General features: G+C 40.5%; 2 protein-coding genes across 4 annotated transcripts in view; one reads left to right on the forward strand and one right to left on the reverse strand.

Moving 5' to 3' along the window:
• Positions 1–20,185, forward strand: part of SFMBT1 (Scm like with four mbt domains 1) — a 170,991-nt gene that overhangs the window by 11,058 nt on the left and 139,748 nt on the right. The window contains exon 1 of one of the 3 annotated variants that reach the window (XM_003762561.4): positions 16,995–17,054. The exons of 1 other annotated variant lie outside the window; for it this stretch is intronic. The gene's annotated coding sequence lies outside the window, so the exon portion shown is untranslated. Of the gene's footprint in view, positions 1–16,994; positions 17,055–19,562; positions 19,595–20,185 lie in introns of those variants that run through there. One more of the 3 variants, XM_031957441.1, reaches the window with a different exon arrangement.
• On the reverse strand, positions 15,975–19,848 carry LOC116423263 (spidroin-1-like). Its single transcript, XM_031965709.1, has 3 exons — positions 19,734–19,848; positions 19,147–19,627; positions 15,975–17,892 (listed from the first exon to the last, which is right to left on the reverse strand). Exons 1-3 carry the CDS (start codon positions 19,846–19,848, stop codon positions 17,718–17,720), a joined length of 771 nt encoding a protein of 256 aa, XP_031821569.1. The 3' UTR covers positions 15,975–17,717.

Consider the following 20,185-nt stretch of genomic DNA (forward strand, 5'->3'; position numbering starts at 1 on the left):
GTCTGTGCAGGAAAAGGGGTTGCACAGGTCACGCAGCCGATCATCACTGGAGTCATGACTTAGATGAAGCCAGACTTCTTGTCTCAAGTTTCAGGGCACTCTCCAACGCCATATTGATTAGTATTGTTGATGCAACTATTACCAGACTGATCATTTAAATTGTTGGTTCTTTTCATCTAAGGCTGGATTTAGACTATATCAACACAAATTTTGTCTCTTTGAATTGATCATCTTTAAGGTTTCTTGATGATTTTGTAAAAGGAGGACAAGTTCCTTCTTGTCTTTCAGAAATATCTCGAAAGCTGTAGTGAAGGAAATGAAGTATGAATGATGAAATTTTAGGCATTAGTTCCAGCATTCTTTCCACCACACCAACTTAAAGTTAAACAAAAGTAACACGAAAGCTCATATATTTATCAACAGCAGTCATTTTGGAAAATACAGTAATAAGTTTCCTTCTTCCTTCCCCACTCCTCTCCAAACCAAATTGTTGCAGCTGCTATCTCAAGAAAGAAAGAACAGGGAACAAAGTTAAGGTTACCTAGTTTCAATTCTGACAGGGCCATGCTGACCTGAAAACACATCTATCTGGTATTTCCAGGACACTTAGACAAGCAACTTAATTATACAAATGTTTCCATAGAGTCCATTGTGTGTAAGTAGCTGGCCTTGGCTTCGAGGGTCACAAAGAGTTGGACACAACTGATCAAAGAACAAAAAATATTTTAAGCCGTGGTTGAGAAATTCAACTGTTGTTTCAGATGCTATTTTCTAAACTGGCTGTTATTTTTCCTAATTTCTCTTTCTCTTCCGAAGCCCTTGTCTTCAGTTGGCAACAGTGAAGGAAACACTACCTTTGTCCCTAATGTCTTAAGTTTTCTGCTTAGGGTTTTAAGATTATATTACATACAAGTGTGTAATATACAATATGCTGTATATCTATACATTATATGTGTTATATAGAAATATATAATATAGTATTTAAAATAGAAAAACTATGTAAGTTATAAACTTATTTAAAAAACTATATATCTCTAGAAAACATGTTATTTAGATATATATACATATATTATATAAACACCTTATCTATTTATCTTATATAATTATTTACAAATTTTCTTAGAATGATAACTCCTTGAAGACAAGAACTATTGCCCTTATTTGTATCTTTGGCATTTAATACAGTGCCCAGGACACTGTCCCTAAAAGTCTTCGAGAGCTCATTGTCTAGACAGAGACAAAAATAACTCTAGCATGAGACAGAGCATGATAAGCACCAATTAGAAAGCTACAGAGTACAGCAGACTACAGATGAAGTTGACAGTTTAAAGATGGTTTCCTCTAGGGATGAACTTGAGCTAGGGATTGAAGAATGATAGCATTTAAGTGAAAAGAAAGGAGGAGGGAAGTCTAAGCACAAGGAATGCTATGAAGGAGGCATAAATAATATCAGGGAATGCTGGTAAATTTTTAACAATTGGCTCTTCAATCCAAAAATGTTCATAGACACAATACATTTTTTAAAAATTAAATCTGGATTATCAACATTTTCTCCATTACATTCTTAAATCTTGACAATAGACAAAATATTAAATCAAGATCTGACTTGTAGAATTTGCTGATTTCTGAGGTACAAATGCTCACATTAAAGATTTAACAGTTAGCTTTTCTGACCAACTTTAAGGTGACTTCAGCACAATTCTGAAAGGGCTGTTACAGGTCTGGAACAGAGGGTCTATGTTGGGGAAGAGTGAAACACATAATAGGATAGATGGAGACACTTGAATTCTAGATTTGGTATCATAATATACAGATAAAAGATGTATATACTATATATTATTTAGATATACACATGTATATATATATATTGTGTGTACATGTGTATATGTATATATACACATATATGTATATTCCTAGACATGGTATGAACCCAGACTTCTTAGAGTTCATGGGATCATAAGGATGTTGTTATAGAGTTGATATTAGAGATTGTCAAGCCCATTTTCTTTATTTTATTTTTACTTTTCATTAGGTGTTTCTTCTCTGGTATTTTAAGGTTTTAAAATTTCATTTGTCATGTTAAATTTAATCACAAACATGAAAATTTCTTTACAAGTAGAATATAAAAAGAGGATTCTATTTAAAACGCTGTTTGCATTTCATACTACTTTTTAAAAGTGTATTTTAAAAAATTCTACATATTATTTTCAAAACTGTCCTGCTTGTCTGTGCTTCCTTCCAAAACTCCTTGTGTTATCTTCTGTGCAGTTTGAAAAAATGTAATAATGGCCCATTGTTATTACTAACCCACTTCCTCTCCTGCAGTCTCAATTAAAAACTGAAAGAACAAAACAAATTACCTTGTAACAATTAAACCTAATAAATCAAAATGAATATTTACGGTGGCCATGTCCAAAAAAGCACATCTCTTGCTGTCATTTTTGTCCATCAATCACCTCAAGAGGAATGTTAGTGACATGCTTTGGAGGCATAGTTGGCCATTCATTGATCAGCATCTGTCCTGTAACTTATTGTCTTAGAGAGTTGCCTGGGGCCTCTGAGAGGGGACTAATGAACTCATGGTCACCCAGCTATTAGAAATCAGATCTTCAAATCTGATGGATGTGGCCCTCTTCAACAATGAGATGAAACAAATCAGCTCCAATAGAACAGTAATGAATTAAACCAGCTACACCCAGTGAAAGAATTCAGGGAAATGAGTGTGAACCACTACATAGAATTCCCAATCCCTCTGTTTTTATCTGCCTGCATTTTTTATTTCCCTCACAGGCTAATTGTACACAATTTCAAAGTCTGATTCTTTTTGTACAGCAAAATAACTGTATGGACACGTATACATATATTTAACATATTTAACATGTATTGGTCTATCTGCCATCTGGGGGAGGGGTGGGGAGAAGGAGGGGAAAAATTGGAACAAAAGGTTTTGCAACTGTCAATGCTGAAAAATTACCCATGCATATATCTTGTAAATAAAAAGCTATAATACAAAATATATATATAGCAAAAAAAAAAAAAAAAAAGAAAGAAAAAAAAAAAGAAAAAGAAAAAAGAAATCAGATCTTTCTGACTCCCTGATCAGCTATTCTTATCTGCTGTGCCAGGTTTCCTCTCATGTTCTTCCTATTATTTAATGCAAACTATTAGTTTTTTAAGTGAGCAGGCCATCTTTCTGTAGTATTTATATTGCCTTGTATATTAGTTCCTGTCACTAACAGGGTAGATGTGGGTGTTGCTGTTCCCACGCCTTCCCCACCTGCACTGTGAGCATCTTCTCAGTTCTATTTTGAATAGCCACTAAAATGCTCATCTATTATCCCTGTTTGCAAAAGGATGAATGTCAGCTATGGAGTCTGCTGGCAGTAGCCAAAGTTATTTTCTGAAGGGACACTTCTAACTGATTGCACCTGAATTTAGACCTCCATCCTTTATTGCTATCTACCATCTTTAACTTCAGTTTAGTCAGAGATGATTCCAATCTCCATGTAGCATGATCTTGAGGTCTTTTGCCATCTCAGCCACTCTCCTATAGAAGCTCTCCAGCTTTTATGTGTTTTTTAATGTAACGGGGGACTAGTCAATGGGGTCCCAAGCGTCAAAGGATTTGTAGTGTAGTCTCTCTGCTTGCTGCTAACTTAAGAAGAGGCTTAAAGAGCCTGATTCTGGAAATGTATCATGATGAATAATGGAAAGGCCCTACTAGAAATTCTGTGACTATTTCCTATCTTCTCACTTCAGTATGTAGAGAAGCTTTTTAACTGGCTGCTGAGCAGAAACTGAATGTACATAAAGAGGCATCAATGGGCCAAATTGAACTAACACACACACACACACACACACTCACTCACTCTCTCTCTCTCTCTCTCTCTCTCTCTCTCTCTCTCTCTCTCTCTCTCTCTGTGGCAAATGAAGGAAGAAATGTAAGTCTTTGGGGAGAAAAAAAAAGCCTTGTCCTTATTTTCCCACCTGGGATGCTGTATAGCCTGTGATTGCATGGCTCTGATTTTTCTTCTGTTTCTATTGTTTATTCTTTCCAGATATTAGATGAAGACATATTGGAGTTAGAATAGCAAAGGTTCAGCTTCAAAAGGTTGAAAGAACTACTAGAACTCCAGAAGCCATGCCTGGGAAGAAGCCAGGTTTGAGTAACCTACTAGACAGCCTAGCAGTAAATTGATTTGGCAGCTAAGATGCCATATCCTTTAAGCAAGGGAATAAATATCCACTGATTATGTCACACCCAGTACTGGGGTGGTGGTGAGGTGGATGAAAAAAATGTTTGTAGAATAATTTAAGTTTGAGCACACTCTCCTCAAGGACTGAAGTGGTAGGGGGGAGAAGATATTTCCAGTCTTTGGGAGGGGTGTAGAGAGTCAGGAGGAAGGTAAGAATGCTTTACTTCTGTTCTTATTATATCTTTTCATTAAATATCTCTTTATAAAAGTGAAATTAAATTAATTGATTGTCTATGATATAGTAAAGATGTCAATAGATCAAAATGAAATTGGCTTGCTAATTATTTGTATTAAGTAACATTGGATAGTGATTTAAGCGTTTGGTATTAGGAAAATTCTACTTCCCTTAAAGGTGAGGAACAGATCTTGAGAGGGAGATTTAATAAGACAAGCCATAGAGACTTGATTTGCTAGTTTCTATGTGGGTTGGAAGAGTTAAGTCCATAGTCTATTTACACTAAAATATGGGGCCCAAATGGAATAATATTTCAAAAATGGTCTGACGGGAGAAAAAAGTAGCTCTATTACCTTCCTCTTTCTGGACAAAATACTTTCTTTAAAAAATTCAAAAAGGTTTTTTAATTTAAAAAATTATTCAATTATCCCCCAAGCACTGGAGGAAAAATGAAAAAAAATTATTTGACCAAATGTATATAGATATGCAACATAAATTCCCATTTTGACTATTTCCAAAGATGACCATTTCATTCTGAATTAAGTTCATCCCCTTTCAGTTAAGAGATGGATTGTTGCATTCTTCCATAGTGGAACTCTGGAATCATGGTTGATCGTTGCACTGATTAGAATTCTAAAATCTTTTAAAATTATTTTTTCAGTCTTAATGTTATATTATGAATTATTCTCCTGGTCTTAGCTACCCTATCTTTACCCTCTGCATCAATTCATACATTCCAGGTTTTTCTATGTAAATGGCTCTCATCATCATAAGATCATTGGAACTGGTCTGAATTGTCTTATTATTGAGAAGAGCCACATTGATCAGAATTGATCATCATATAACTTTTCTGTTAGCATGCATAATGATCTCCTGGTTCTGCTCATTTCACATAGCATTAGTTCATGTGAGTCTCTCCAGGCCTCTCTCAAATCATCTTGCTGAACATGTCTTATAGAAAAATAATATTCCTTAATAATAAAAATAATATTCCTTATATACCATAACTTATTTAGCCATTCTCCATCTGATGGCATCCATTCAGTTTCTAGTTTCTAGGTACTACAAAAAGGGCTGCCACAAATATTTTTACACATATGGGTCCCTTTCCCTCCTTTAAGAGCTCTTTGGGATACAAGCCCAAGAGAGATACTGCTGGATCAAAGGTTATGCACATTTTGATAACCTTTTGAGTATAGTTCCAAATTATGAGCCATAATTTTTCAACCATTACTCAGTTGATAGGTAATTCTTTAGTTTCTATTTCTTTGCCATTAATACAAAAAAGGGCTGCTATAAATATTTTTTGCATACATAGGACTCATAGTGACTCTTAATGTAATACAATAGCATTGAGCTTTTGGGGGGTTGATAAATTTCATGCTGGATCATATTGCATTTATAGTACCTGAAAAACTTCAGATATTTTTCAGATTATCTGGTATCTACTTATGCCTCTCCCATTTTATACTTGTGAAGTTGATCTTTTGAACCAAGTATAGGTATAGCATTGTTAAAGAGAATGTTGTCCTATTTTTCTTACATAAGACTTTTAATGCTTATCCCAATTACATTTCATCTTATTAGATTTGGGACAGTGTTCTAGTTCACCAAAATTTTTTTTGGATCCTGATTTTGTGTTCCAACATGTAAGCTATTCCTCTGGGCTTTGTGGTGTCTGCACATCCAAAAAATAGATGTTTTCTTCACATCTTTGATAGAGTTATAGATAGGCATAGGCACAGACTGTGATTTCGTTGATAGAGGGAACTCCTTGACAAGGAAATTTTTTTCCCATTTGGGAGGACATTTTCTCCACAAATTACAGTTTTAGTGCTTAGAACACTGAGAGAGTAAGGGACTTCCTCAGGGTCACATAACCAGTATGTGGGATTTGAACTCGGGTTTCTCTGGATCAGAGACCAATTCTTTATTAACTATACATAGATAAAAATGTAATGATTTTTTTTAATCTTGTTTTCCTGAATCTACAGGATCAAAGATAGATCCTTAGGGGTACTCTAGGAGAACCATTTCAATTTGATATCAAAACATTAATAATTACAACTATCCCTTCCTCATTGAGGGGGTTTGGCATGTGATGCTCCCATGATCTCGAAAATCCACATAAAATTTTTTGACTCTTCAAACCAGAGAAGAAATCTGATTTTTTTCTTTTTCTTTTATGGGATATTTACAGTAACTTATTATAACATATATTATATGCCCATGTGTATATAATATGTGTATATACATATATTGTATGCATTTCTGAGTTTCTAAACTATTTATGTGTAATCTGCTGGTCTTCATGTGACCTCTGTGGCTTCTGCAAAACTCCCTCCAAATTCCCATTTAATTTCTTATGTTGACCCATGATATATTGAAATCACAAAGGGAAAAGTCACAATGCGGACTTTTTGCATCCATCCATTAGACCAGTTCTGAATCTACCTATTATTATGTGGTTCATATTTCTTCAACTTGCCTTCAGACACAGTACAGGAGAATCAGAATGAGATCTTCAACCTTTTGAAAGATGAAATTATTATTAAGTTAGATGTTTTGATGAAAGCTAGGCAAACTAGTATTCCACTGATCTATTAATTAAAAAAGATATGAAGTTATTCTATTATGATTTGTTTTCTATCACTTCTTTTTCTTGATGTTTACTTACTATATCTTTAATAATATATTCTAGAATTTTTCTAGGATGTCTATCCTGTGATGTTCATATTTTTCTGGTGACTTGAATTCAATAAGATCAATCCATCTCTTTACTTATCTTGAATATTGGTTCTCTATTAGCATTTTTTGTGAAGTTCTTTCTAGCCCAAAGATTACTCTAGAGGAAACAGAAGAAACCTAACTTATGGAGTTCTGCCTTCTTGTCATCTTTGTTGCACCTATTTTTTTCATTGATTCTCCATTACTCCCCTCTTAATATAGCTAAAAAGCAACTAAAAACCAAAACCCAGTTCTGCTCTCTTTAGCACTCATGGCCATTCTCAGAGCATCCTAAGTTTTAGAGCTGCTGTTGCTATAGTCACAGAAACATGTTGCCCTTTAGCAGTCTTCCTCCATTACTTGTCCTTGCTAATATCTTCAGCACATTTTTTTTTTAAATCTAAGTTGGCGTATGAACTGATGCAGAGTGAAGCAATCAGGAGCAGGAGAATAATATCAAAAATTACTACATTTACAATTATGTTAATGAAAACAAAGCTTGGGGAACTGAAGTTATACTAGGAGCAATGCCCATTTTTAGGCTGGAAGAGAAGATGATGAAACGCCCATCCTTTCTCTTGGTAGAAAGATGGGGAGAATTATAGGCATGTGTTTTCAGAATGATTGTTTTGTAGGACAAGTTTGTTTAACTATTTTTCTTTTGTTATTAGGCAAATTCAATGAGAGGTCAGGAGGAGATACAACAGGGAATTATTATGGCATTACAAAAATCAATAAATCAAAAAAAAGCTAAATTGGTAAACTTTTCTCTTTAGATAATTCTTATTTTTATACTTTATCAATATTACTTCTTTTTGTGTCTTCAGAACTTCATCCTTGAAAAGCTCCTTAATTCCCCAAAGCTAACTTTTTTTCTGTAGAATTTTTTTTCTGTAAAATCCTGTCTTTATTTTATCTAAACACATGTGAGCTTTGCTTTATAGAGTGGGTGTCACATGATAGTTTCCTCTCCTTCTCTATCAAAAATTCTGAGCTAAAGTAGCCACTTTTCCCCAAAGTTCCTATCCTTTCAACTTTGGCAGCCAGTTCCTTCTTGTGGATCAGAATCAGATCTTCCTCAACCTTTTGAAAGATGAAATTATCATTATGTCAAGCCAAGAAACAGTCATCTATTTTGTATTAGCTAGCTAGAGTAAGAGCTCTCCAGAGAGCCAGGTAATTGGACTTTCCTGTCAATATTATATCATGCTACCATGTCAGGTTTATGTTTACTGAATTCATTTATTTACTCCTTCTGCATAGACAGACCACATGCAGAGGTGTCAAACTTCCAGTCCAAAGCCACATGCAACTTTGCAAAAATGCCAAGTCCGGCCTGAATCAAATTAAAATATAATTGAGAAGTGTTTAACAAAATAAATAAAAATATAATAATATTAAATAAAGAAAATTATAACTCAGATGATGTTAGTTTGGGGTTTTCTAAGTACTGTATGATCAGTAGGGATCTCTTTTTATAGGAATTTGACATTACGGGCTGTGCAAATGACATGCTCCTATGACAACACTGTTTTGGTTTCTTCTTTTGTTGATTCTGCCCAATTTTCCTGCCATGATTTTCCTCTCTGGTTCTTACATATTTTCACAACATGATACAATTCTATTTATTAAGTGTGTAAGGTGCATTATTTCTTCAAAATATATCATATTATAGGCTACTTCTATTGCTATTCTTCAAGCTACAATTGTAGTTTTTCTTAAGCTTATCTTTTTAATTGAGAATCCTTTTGATTATAGATTTAAAAATTTTCTACTAGCTCTATTTAGATTTACTCTGTTCCCAGTGAAGAGCCCAATATTCCTAGTTTTTTAAGCTATTACCCTGAAATTCAAGTTCTGTTTGTATACCATCTTCTTATTCTTTATCCAATATTCCTTTCTTTTCTGAAATCTTTGCCTTCAGTAGGCAGCAGTAAAGATAAAACCACCTATGCCCCTAATGTTTTTAGGTTTTTGTCCAGGATTTTGGAATCCTTGGCAATCCTTTTTAGATTTCTTCTGACCATCTGTGTCCAAATTTATTACTAGCAGCAGGTAAAAGTCATTAGGATAGCCTGGATACCTAAGGGCATCACAAACCTCTCAGTCTTGGATGCCTAAGTGCTGCCTATCTCCTTAAGAAGTTGGGATGTTGACCAGGTTATCTGTGCTTTTTGGTATATGGTAGGCACATGCCGAGCCAGTTAGTATATGTCAATGGGATGTATGGGCTGTTCAGGAAGGACTAACATTTCTGGTCTGATGGCTTGCTAGGCACCTTTTTGAGGCTGCTCTTCCACTTTTGGGGTCCATTTGTCACCCAACTCTGTGGATCCAAGAAACTGCAGCATGCTCAGAGAGACCACACCCTTGTAAAACCATCTTAGCAGTTGGGTTAAATAACTTTGTGGTACTCTGCCTCATTTAAAACTTTTAGTCTGTGATATCTTTGGACGCCTTTAAAAACAAATGAACAACAATAGACATTAAGTTTGACAAATCCCTTAAGAAGACAGCAGAGACCATATTATTGTTAATTTTCAAGTCAACAATTGATTGCTTTGGTACTTCTCAACCTCTAAACATCTCTTTCTTCTCTAAGCCTTATTGTAGTTATTTCTCCCAAAAATGATGGGATATGTTTTGCTCCCTGGGTGAAGGTGTTATGAGATGTGTTAAACTATTAAATATTTCCAGGGTATTTTTCAACTCTTCCCTAAGTATAAGTTTTGATCAAAGTTGATAAAAACAAGACTAACACTGAATTCTAACTGCAAATGAATATAATGTGGGCATTATTTAATATGATTTATGCAAACAAGGTCAATTGCCTGGGTCAGTACCCTGGGAGTACTGGTTACATCTGGTGGTAATATGGGCTCATGATATAGATGAACTGAATTGTCATACTACTTACTTCATTTGAAGTGCATAAACCTGAGATTAAGTAGTTATATGGAAATTGAAAATATCACAGTACCTGATATATTTATCAATGTCAATAATTTTGCAAAGTACAATATATTTAAGTTTATTTTTTTAAAAATCCAACTTGGAACTGAGATAAAATTGAGTGATGTCAAGAATAGTTGTAGATAATCATTCAAAAATTTACATAATTATTATATTTCTTTTTTGATGGACAGATCAACTGGTTTGAAGAGACTATCCCATCCCCTGAAGTACCTGATATTAGTACAAAGATAAGAAAGATGGTTGAATTAGCAGAAATACAGAAACACAGAGTTAGATGACCAAACTCAGAAACCACACAACTATTCTTATTATTGGTACTCATAAGTACAGTTATTGTTGTTTTCTTAACATGAAAGCAGATCATAGCACACATATTAGATTGTTAGGGAGATAGGTGAGAAGATAAATAGAAAGACAGGCCATTTATTAAGCATTATGTGACAAGCACTGGAAAACATGCTGACTTTTTTGTACCAAAGTGCATTGAAAGATGTTTGAGCTAAAAGAAAAAAAAAGCGTTTATAAAGTTTTCACCATGGGGACTACTTTTTGTAACTTCTAGCTTACAGGAAATGAAGCTTTCTGTTATATTTATTATAAAAGCAAAATCTCAATCTCAGTAAGTAGTTTAAAACTATTATAAGTAGCAATATTATCAATAACACTTATGTTCTGAGAAATTCTGAGCTGAAAAACTAGCTTATCACATTAACATAATGATGATTATTTTGTAAATGTGAATATTGTTAAGGATGGCATAAGAAAAAATATATTGTATTATTTTATTGTATGTTTAAGATGATGTCATAATTTTTTTGGCAATTCTTAATTTTATTTGATGAAAATATTGCGCATACTAGGAATGCTATTTCTTCTCGCTCTGCTCTAACTGGTCCTCTGCTTTGGACCTTTGCATTCATTGATCAGATTTAGTTTTAGAGGAATCTGGTATCTAGAAGGAAGACTGCTTAAAGTTTAGATTTAGAGGAAGCACTAGAAAAGTTCTCAATTTATATGATATAAGTATAGGAGAAATATTTCCTCCATATAAAAGAATTGCTTAATTACAAAGATCCAGATGCAAAACTTAAACAAAATACTATAAATTATAACTAGACTCTCCCAGGAAGTTAAAACTTAAAAGCATCAATATATAAAACAAAACATTTTTCAGAACCGTTGAATAGGCATTTTTACATTTTCCCTTTACTCTGCATTGTTCAAATAATTCTCTTCAGGTCCATGTTTTCTGACAAGCCAGGCCAGAGTTGTGCCCCTCTCCCTGTCACTGATATCCTTCTCAATGCAGAAATTTCCTCTGCAATCAGGTATCTTTCATGAGTGGACCCAGGATCTCTGACTTTTTTGAACTCCCAAAGTTATCTCCAGATTTGGATACATCCATCTCAAGATTGATGTTCCATCATCTATAGTCAGGGAAGAAATATTAAGAGTGGTAGCCAGGGACCTAAACTCAAGTATACCTACTTGATCGTCACCCCAGCTCTAGTTGCCTCATGGGAGCAGTTTGCTGACACTATGGGGAAAAGGGAAATCTCTTTTTCTATCTCTCAAGGGAGCTATAAATAACATGACAAATATGGAATTATGTTTTAAAGGATTGCACATATTTAATCTATATTAGATTGCTTGCTGTCTTGGGGAGGAGGGAGATAAAGGAAAGAAGAAGAAAATTTTGGAAAACATGATCTTACAAAAATAATTTGCCACAAGTCTTGGGATGTCTATGGAAGACAATACCGCAAACAGTCTCTCAATTTATTTGATAAAGCACTCCACCCCCACCCTCCCACTATCATGGGCCAAGTGGGGAACAAGGGACCACTCAGGTTTTCCTGTGTCATACCAAAGCACAAGTCCTTTCATCACTGATCCACACACACCATCAGTTGGAAGTAAGCAGTTTTGTTTGTGCTCCATCCCCAGGACAATAAGCAAACAAAATTACATATGACAATTAAAAAACTAATCAAATAAACATTTATTAAGCATATACAATATACTAGACACTTTGTGAAGCACTGGAGATAAAAAGACAAAATGAAAAACAGTCCCATCCTTAAGGCATACAAAGATACAAAGGATGAACTATTTGTGGTTGAAATAAAAGACATATCTGCACACCTGGACCAGATTTCAAGTTAGAGCACCTACATTCAAATCCAGATACTACCAGTTATTATCTTTTTCCTTGGGCAAGTCACTCCATCTAACTCAACTTCAGTTTCCTCAGAAAATTGGACTAGATCAATGAAAAAGTACTCTCCATCTTGAAATCCACAATCCTATAATTATGTCACTACCCTGTTCAATAAAATTTAGTAACTCACTAAGTGAGCAATTATTAAGCCTTTTACAATTTCCACCAGAGAACTGTGTTCCCCACACATCTTCTTACTGCTACTTATCCATACTTTTCCTTTCTCATTTCAGAATCCCTAATTTTTCAAGACTGAACTCAAGCCTCACCTTCTACATAATCGATACTCCTCTATTATTGTTTCTGAGCTTTACACCTCCTAATACTATTCATGCTCATCTAGACATCTAACCCCTCCATCTTCAGTACTTTTCAAGATCTTCAACTTGTGCTGTTTATATTCTCCTGCATTCCAGATTTTGACTCTAATAAACCAATTCAACTTTAAATTTTCTTCTACTCTCACATGCTCTGCTCCTTTGTATTACTGACACTCATAAATATCCAGACCCCACCCCTGCTTTCTTTGATTCCTCTCACTGTTTCCTTTGATACTGCTCAAATACTGAAGAATAGAATTGGAGGATGTTTTCAATTGTGCCAAGACCCCTGTAAATTTATATCATCTAATCTCAGGCAAATAGCTGGGTGGTGAAGTAGGCAGAATACTGGGGTTGGAATTAGAAAGATTCATCTTCATGAATTCAAATGCAGGATCAGAAACCTATGTGGCCCTGAGAAAGTCACTTAGCTTTGCTCAATTTCCTCATCTCTAAATGAGCTGGTAAAGGAAATGGCAAGCCATTATAGTATTTTTGTCAAGAATCCCAAAAGGGATCATGAAGAAGTTGGACAGGACAGCAATAAAAAATCTCAAATGGGCTTTTTAGCATAGTAATCTTTGTATTTCTAATTGATTAGCCATCTCACTCGAGTGGCTATTCCAAACTTTCTTTTCCCTCCATATACATATTCTTTAGTGTGATTTCATTCATTCCTATTGATGACAGTGTAAGGTCATGATTTTGTTGTTGTTGCTGTTAGTAAAAAAGGAAAGAGTGATGCTATATAAAATTTGGAAACTACATTCTTATGGGATGATGCAAATTCCATTAAACTTGGATTCAAATATCACTCTTATTGATTTCTCTGAGACTTAAAATGGCATTTAATGTTCCTTAGCACATGTATATAGGTAAGGCTGTGTTTCCTTGGGCATACACATGTATATACATACATACCTGTGTTTCCTTGGGCAATATATATCCATATATGTGTATACACATATTACATACATATGACCACAAAGGTCGTTGGACTCAATGGCTTCTAAGGTTCCTTCCAAATTTAAACTTCCAATTTTTTTCTGATGGGTTCCAGGGAGCCATATTATTTCTTGGATGATAAAGAGCTGCTTTCGCTTCATACTTCTTTCTTGGCTCTAAGTATTACTATTTTTCTTCTCTTTCTCTGGTAAATCCAACTCGGCCCTCCAACTTTCTGGTATAGGTCAGGATTCTTTTCAAATCTTGCTTCTTCTCTTTTTTTTTTTTCCATGAAGCTCAATCTTCTTCTAGTTCTTAAATATTTCATTTTCCTTGGTAACATAGGAGAATGGGAAAGCATCTTTTGAGCTCTTTCACCTTCTCCCTTTTCTTTTAGGAAGGTAACTGGCCTATCCTTTGAGCCCCGCTAACAGTTATGGAGCAGCTGTGCTGGGAGAGAACAAACTTCACCTAGTCTGTGCAGATGACTGCAGAATTATCCTTCTCTGTATTTGCTAAGAGCTGGTTCTGCTCAGTCCTCTGGCATTCTTACTGATAGCTCTTGTGGCTAATTCAGAATAAATTGCTATGGCACGTAAGTTGATTAAATTCAATGAACTTTTTTTTAATGATCTAGCATGAAACTTGAACTCCTGCTATGGAAATTAAAATGTAAAACAACCCTAGCCCCTGGACTCAGGAAACTGACTGGGAACAAATGAATATAATGAGTTGTTCTTTGGTTTGAAGAAAGCAAAACCAAACAAAACAAAAAACAAAAAGCAAAAAACTTGTACAAACATAAAGAAAAAAAAATCCCCAGAACCCAGGGATCTAAGAAAATGCCTGAACTCCCACTTGGATTACTTGGGGTTGATTTTCACTAAGCATAGTTCTGGAGATGGCTAAGTAGTGGAGCTGCTATAAGGTCAGGAAAACCAGAATTCAAATCTAGCCTCTGAAAAGTACAAGTTGAGTGATCCTGGACAAGATATTTACCTTTTTCAGCCTTCATTTGTAAAATTAGGATAATAGCAGCTACTATCTCAAAGTTTTAGTGAGAATCAAATGAGATAATGTATGTAAAGTGCTTCACAAATCTTAGAGTACAATGTAATCAATAGCAATTAGTTACTTGGATGAAAGTAGGATACAAGTCAAAGTGCCTTGGAAGGAAAGAAATCTTTTTCTACATTTCCTAGGGCAGGGGAGAAATTCAAGAATTTGTGAAAAGTCATTTCCCAATTGATGAACAATTAAAATATATAGACAACTTTCAAGAAATCCAAGTTATCTTTAGCCACGTGAGAGGGAAATGCTCCAAATGACTTATAGAGGAACAAAAAATGAAAGTATTTCTGAGACTCTGCCTCACTCTGCCTGTGAAAAATGGTTAAAAAAAATGGATGGGTTGCAGGAAAATAGGTATGTTGATACCTTGTTGGTAGAGTTGTGAATTTTGGTTTAGCAGTTCTGGAAAGCATTGCAAACATGCCCCCAATAGTACTGAGCATATCTCTTTGACTCACTAATAGTAGGCCATTAATTCTAGGTCTACACACCAAAAAGACAGAAGAAAGAGGAAACAAACCTTTATCTATAAATATATTTATAGCAGGTCTTTGTGTAGTAGTAAATAACTGGTAGGAATTAATGAGGAGTCCATGAATTAAGGAATGTATGAAAAATTATGGCAAATGAATGTGATTATAGGAAATGATGAAAAACTCAATTTCAGAAAAACTTGGGAAAACTTATATGAACTATTGCAGACTGAAGAGAGCAGAACTAGAACAATATGTGCTGTATTCTAAAAATAAACAAGTTTGAAAGAGCTAATCAACCATGATTCCAGAAGAACCATAATAAGGAATGTCACCCAACTTTTGACAGAGAGATAATTGACTAAACATACAGAATTAGATGCATATTTTTGGATATGGCCAATATGGAAATTTGTTACTTTGACTATATTTATTAAGGTTTTTGTTTTGTTTTTTTTGCTCTTCCCTTTGTCCCCCAGGAGACGAAAAGCCAGTTATGCAGTTATTTCCTATCTCCTCTAAGGGCTAAAAGAGGAGAAAGGAAATTGAATAATAGCAAGAATTCAGAATAACTACAAAGAATTTTCTAGATCCTTAAACAAAGAAATAGATTATGAAGAAAATATGGAATGTCTTCTCCTTAAAATCATTAGGTACAAAGGTAGTACTTAGTTCTGAGCCTTTGTCTTTCTTGAAGGTAGGTAGATGGCCCAGATGACTGAAATTTGATGGAAGATCTCCCAGACCACAAGGACCAGCTGGTATTGGACCCAATTAGGCAGGAATATGGTATTGCTGACTTTCCTTTCCTGAACACCTTTCTCCTTACGACCCCCCCCCTTTTTTTTTTCAAGCTGGATTTTTGCTACTGCTTGATGGGGAAAATGGCAACTTTAGACACAAAAGATTATGACAAGCAAGACCGTTACATCTTGAGTGTATCTAAGAAAATGTTCAATCCATTCACATGGACTTCTTCCCACTTCCTACATTGTTCAGCACAGACTTAGGCCCGTGGGAAGTGTCCTCATAGTTTGTTGGTTTATTTCTGACCAATTTTGCTGGTCATCACACTTGTTCCAGGTCTGGCAAAACCCATGACCTAAGTGGGAGGATAGAAATAGTCTGGGTGTCAGAAAGTTTGGGTTCCACTTCTGGCTCTTAAGTCGTTAGAACGTGTTATTTTGGGCAAAATCTTTTTTTTTTTTTTTTCTAGGTTTCAGCTGTAAAATTTTGGTCCCCCGGCTCTAATCGTCTGTGATTTTGAAATTAAGCAGTTACTCTCCTTATACCTTTTTTGACTCCTACATAGTAATTATTGCTGAGGAAAGAACAGGTAGAAGAATGAGAAAAGTTGTGGTCTGAGCCCCTTTTAAATCATACTTGTCATCTAGAGAAACCTAAGGGCTTTTTCTTTTAGATGTAAATTTAGTGCTCCAGCAATTGGAAAGAAGGAGCAGTGACCAGGTGGCAGAAGTTAAAAAGTATGACCTTTCCCTCCCATGGCTGTGTGAATCAAACCTGCGTTAAATTCTCCGAGGGGCTTTGTGTGGAAGCCGGAATCCTTTTTGTAAATCCATTCTCTCTGTTAAGGAAAATTGGGTTTTCATGCATTTGAGTGACATAACTGGTTTCGCCTGCGGAGTGAAAAGTGTGTGGGGTGTCTCTCCATCACTGGATTTTCCAGCCTCCAGAGACGCCCCGGCTCTTCGGCACCATCCGGCCCCAGGCCCGGCTTTGGTCAGCGGGCTTTCCCGATGGGGAGTTGGGACCTCAGAAGAGAAACAGGGAGGGGAGGCGGCAGCGCAGTCTCTTCGCGCCACCCAGTCCCTCGCCCTGGCGCTGACACCCGCTAACCCAGCAGAGGCGTCCGGAACAGCTTCCTTCTCGGTAAACACTCGGGCCTGAGACTGGGTGGGGGTAGCCCAATTTGGCGCGCAAGCGGGCTGGTTAGCGATGGCTTTCTCGAAGCTGCGGCTAGGGTCTTGGGCGTGCCTGCAGGGATGGTTGGCATCGGGGAGGGATTGGGGGCCTCCGAGCAGGCCTGGGGACATGCGGCCAACCCAAAGCTTTCGAGCGCGCTCCGCTCGGCTCCCTCGGGGAGGTGCGGCCCCCGCAGGCTCCGCGCTCCCGGGATTCGGGGGAGCAGTGGCTTTCTTTGCCGGCGGCTCGGGCTCTGGACAGCGAAGGCGGGGATTTCAGGGGCTCTGTTCTGTTAGCTCGAGCCCCTCCGAGGAAATGAGGGAGCCGCGCGCTTCTCGCGTGCGCCCGCACTGCGGCCCGTCGGGCTCCAGCCCTGATAACCCGTGTCTCGCCACCATCTGGAACCGCGCTTTCTCCCCTCTGGCTAAGGGAGATGCGCGGCCTCCGGGGTGGGGGTGGGGGGTGCGGGGGGGCACGTAAAGAGCGAGGGACTGCCGGGCGCGCCGTCTCTCTGTGGGGTTTGATTCGTCATTCGCTGAGGGGAAGGGGTTTGGAATGGTGATGGCTCCCACGGGGGAGTTGCCCGCCTCCATTCCCGTCAGCTTCGCCCCGGGCATCTGTCAGTGCCCCTCAGCCCAACTTTCTCAAACTCGGCAGGCCGGCCAGCTCGATACTTGGTGGGCCGGGGCTTCCAAGGGGCGCCGAGTGCGGCGCCGTCCCAGACAGCGGCGAGTCCCGGCCAGCTGGTGGGTTTCGGGGAGCGGGCGCGGTGGCACCAGCACCTGGAGCGGCTCGTTGGCTGTTCCTAAGGACAAGCGATGAGAAAACGTCAAAAATAAGTAAATTAAAATTAAGAGAGGACCGCGTGTCCATTCTGTGCCCCGGAGTGTCCCCACCCGCGTACTGCGGGGCCAATGTGCGCGGGGAGGCAGGAGGTGGTCCGCGGGGGGCGGCGAGTTCCAGTCCCGGGGTGCAAAGCCGGCCCCGGCGCACGTGGCAGGGGGGAAGGCCGAGGCCGGGGCAGAGACCCATTCGAGGGCGAGGGATGAGCAATGCTGGGGGCTAAGGCGGCTAGAACCGGGGAGCCGGAGCGGGGGGAATAGGTGGGGGGAGCCGGAGGGGCGGCGGGCGCATGCGCCCTGCGCGGCCGTGCCATATTGGAATGAGGCGGAGAGCGGAGAGCCGCCGCCGCCGCCGCCACCGCCGGAGCGCGGGGTGGAGGGAGGGGGCGGGGAGGGGAGAGCAGCGCCGCGCTCGCCGCGCAGCCCAGCCCGGCCCGGCCGCCCGCCCGGCTCCGCGCCTCCCCGCCCAGCAGGAAGGAGAGCCGCGAGCCGGCCCGGAGCGGGGAGGCAGGCAGGAAGAAAGAAAAAGAAAAACCCAACAACTCCCGGCAGGTAAGAGAGGGGCCGCCGCCGCTGGGCCTTACCGCCCGGCAGGCTCCCGAGGCGGCCTGAGGGGGGCGGCGGCGCGGGGGGCCGCACGCCGAGAGCTGCGCCGGGGACCGGGGGCTACCAGCCAGGGACCGGGCCGCTGGCCAGCCCCCTCTCCCACCCCCTCAACTTTGCTGAGGAAAATCAAAGGGCGGGAGCGGGCGCGAGGCGGGAGCGCGGGCGGAGGCGCCAACCAGCGGGCGGAGTGGCGCGCGGGGAGGCGCGCACTAGCGGCCCGAACGTTGGGGAAAGGGACCGCGGCGCTTGGGGAGGAGGAGGGGGGAGGAAGGAGCCCGCCCGGGGGGAGGGGGAGAACACGGGAGCGCCGCGCGAGAGCGCGCGCGCGCGCCAGCCCGGGATGCTCACTGCGCGCGGCCCCCGCAGTCGCTCCGAGCCCTAGCCGGAGCCGGGCCCCGACCCCCGCCGGGGCCGTGATGGTGGCGGAAAAGCGACGGGCGCTCCCCAGCTCCCGCTGCCTTCCGCCCGCGCCTCCGGTCCCCCGGCTCTTTCTGCTGCACCTAGCGGCCCAGCCCTCTGCTGGGGGGCCGGGGGCGGGCCGTGCAGGGAAAAGAAAAGTGTCGGGCGCTCTGGAATGGTAGGGGAGTAGCGATTGGGCTCCTTTCTGAGACCTGGGGTGTAGGGGTGCCGCGCTCCTCGGTTCAGCTCCTCCCGCTGCGGCCGCGACACAAGTTGCCCTTCCTGCACCTTTGCACCCCGCGCCGCGACCCCCCATCCTCCTGAGCTGCGGGGAGTTGAGTCTCTGGTACCGGGCGCTTCCCCCGCCTTGCTCTTCCACTCCCAGGGCGTTGCGGGCACAGCCAGACCTCTGCCCGCACTCCCGCCGCTTCTGTGCCTTCTCCAGCCCCAGCCCGGCGCAGTCGGGAGGAGCCCGCCGGCCCCCGGCGAGGCCCGTGATCCCTTTCTGGTGGCGTGGAGCGGCCGGTTTCCCACCGGCTGGTGGCCAAGGTCTGCTCAAGCCCGGGGGCCCCGAGGCATACCGGGCTGCGGGAGCGGCGGCGGCGGCGGCGAGACCGCTTCGGTGCGGGACAGCGGCTGCGGCTAGGGAAAGGCCTGAAGGTAATCCTGGCCCCGCGGCCAGTAGCCCCCGGCCTCCCCAGATTGTCACTTAAGCCCCGGCCCTTCTTCCCTGCTTGGATGTGACGCTGCTGCGGGCACCTCTCTTCCCCCGCCCCCCCATCCCCACCCCCACCCCTACCCCCCTGGCAGCCGGGAAGCGGGCGTCCCCGAGAGCTGGCCCGACTCTGGCTGGGTGACAGCTGCTCTGCTTCTCCGTCCTCCCCGGTGGCGTCAAGCCCGGAATATCGGTGCATTCTGGAGTTACGTTTTCACCTAAAGGGCTCCATTACTCTTTAGAGGCTGTTGCTCTTCAAGTCATATTTTTGATTGGTTGGAAAGGAGGTCATGAAAGAGGGCTGGGCATCCCGAGAAGCCAAGAACCTGGATTTTGGGTTTCTTGTTTTCTGAACATATATATATATATATATATTTTAAAAACAATATGAAAACTAAAATGATTATGCCTGAGTAGAAATGTGTTCCCTAAAAGAATCTATTCCACGAGGTGTTAGCTGTTCAAGTAATAAGGAACCACAAGGGCCGCATGCAGGTTGCGTGAAATAAGGAAGAAGAGACTGTAGTAGGGGAGAA

The sequence above is a fragment of the Sarcophilus harrisii genome, chromosome 1, assembly GCF_902635505.1.
Source record: "Sarcophilus harrisii chromosome 1, mSarHar1.11, whole genome shotgun sequence".
Lineage (NCBI taxonomy): Eukaryota > Metazoa > Chordata > Mammalia > Dasyuromorphia > Dasyuridae > Sarcophilus > Sarcophilus harrisii.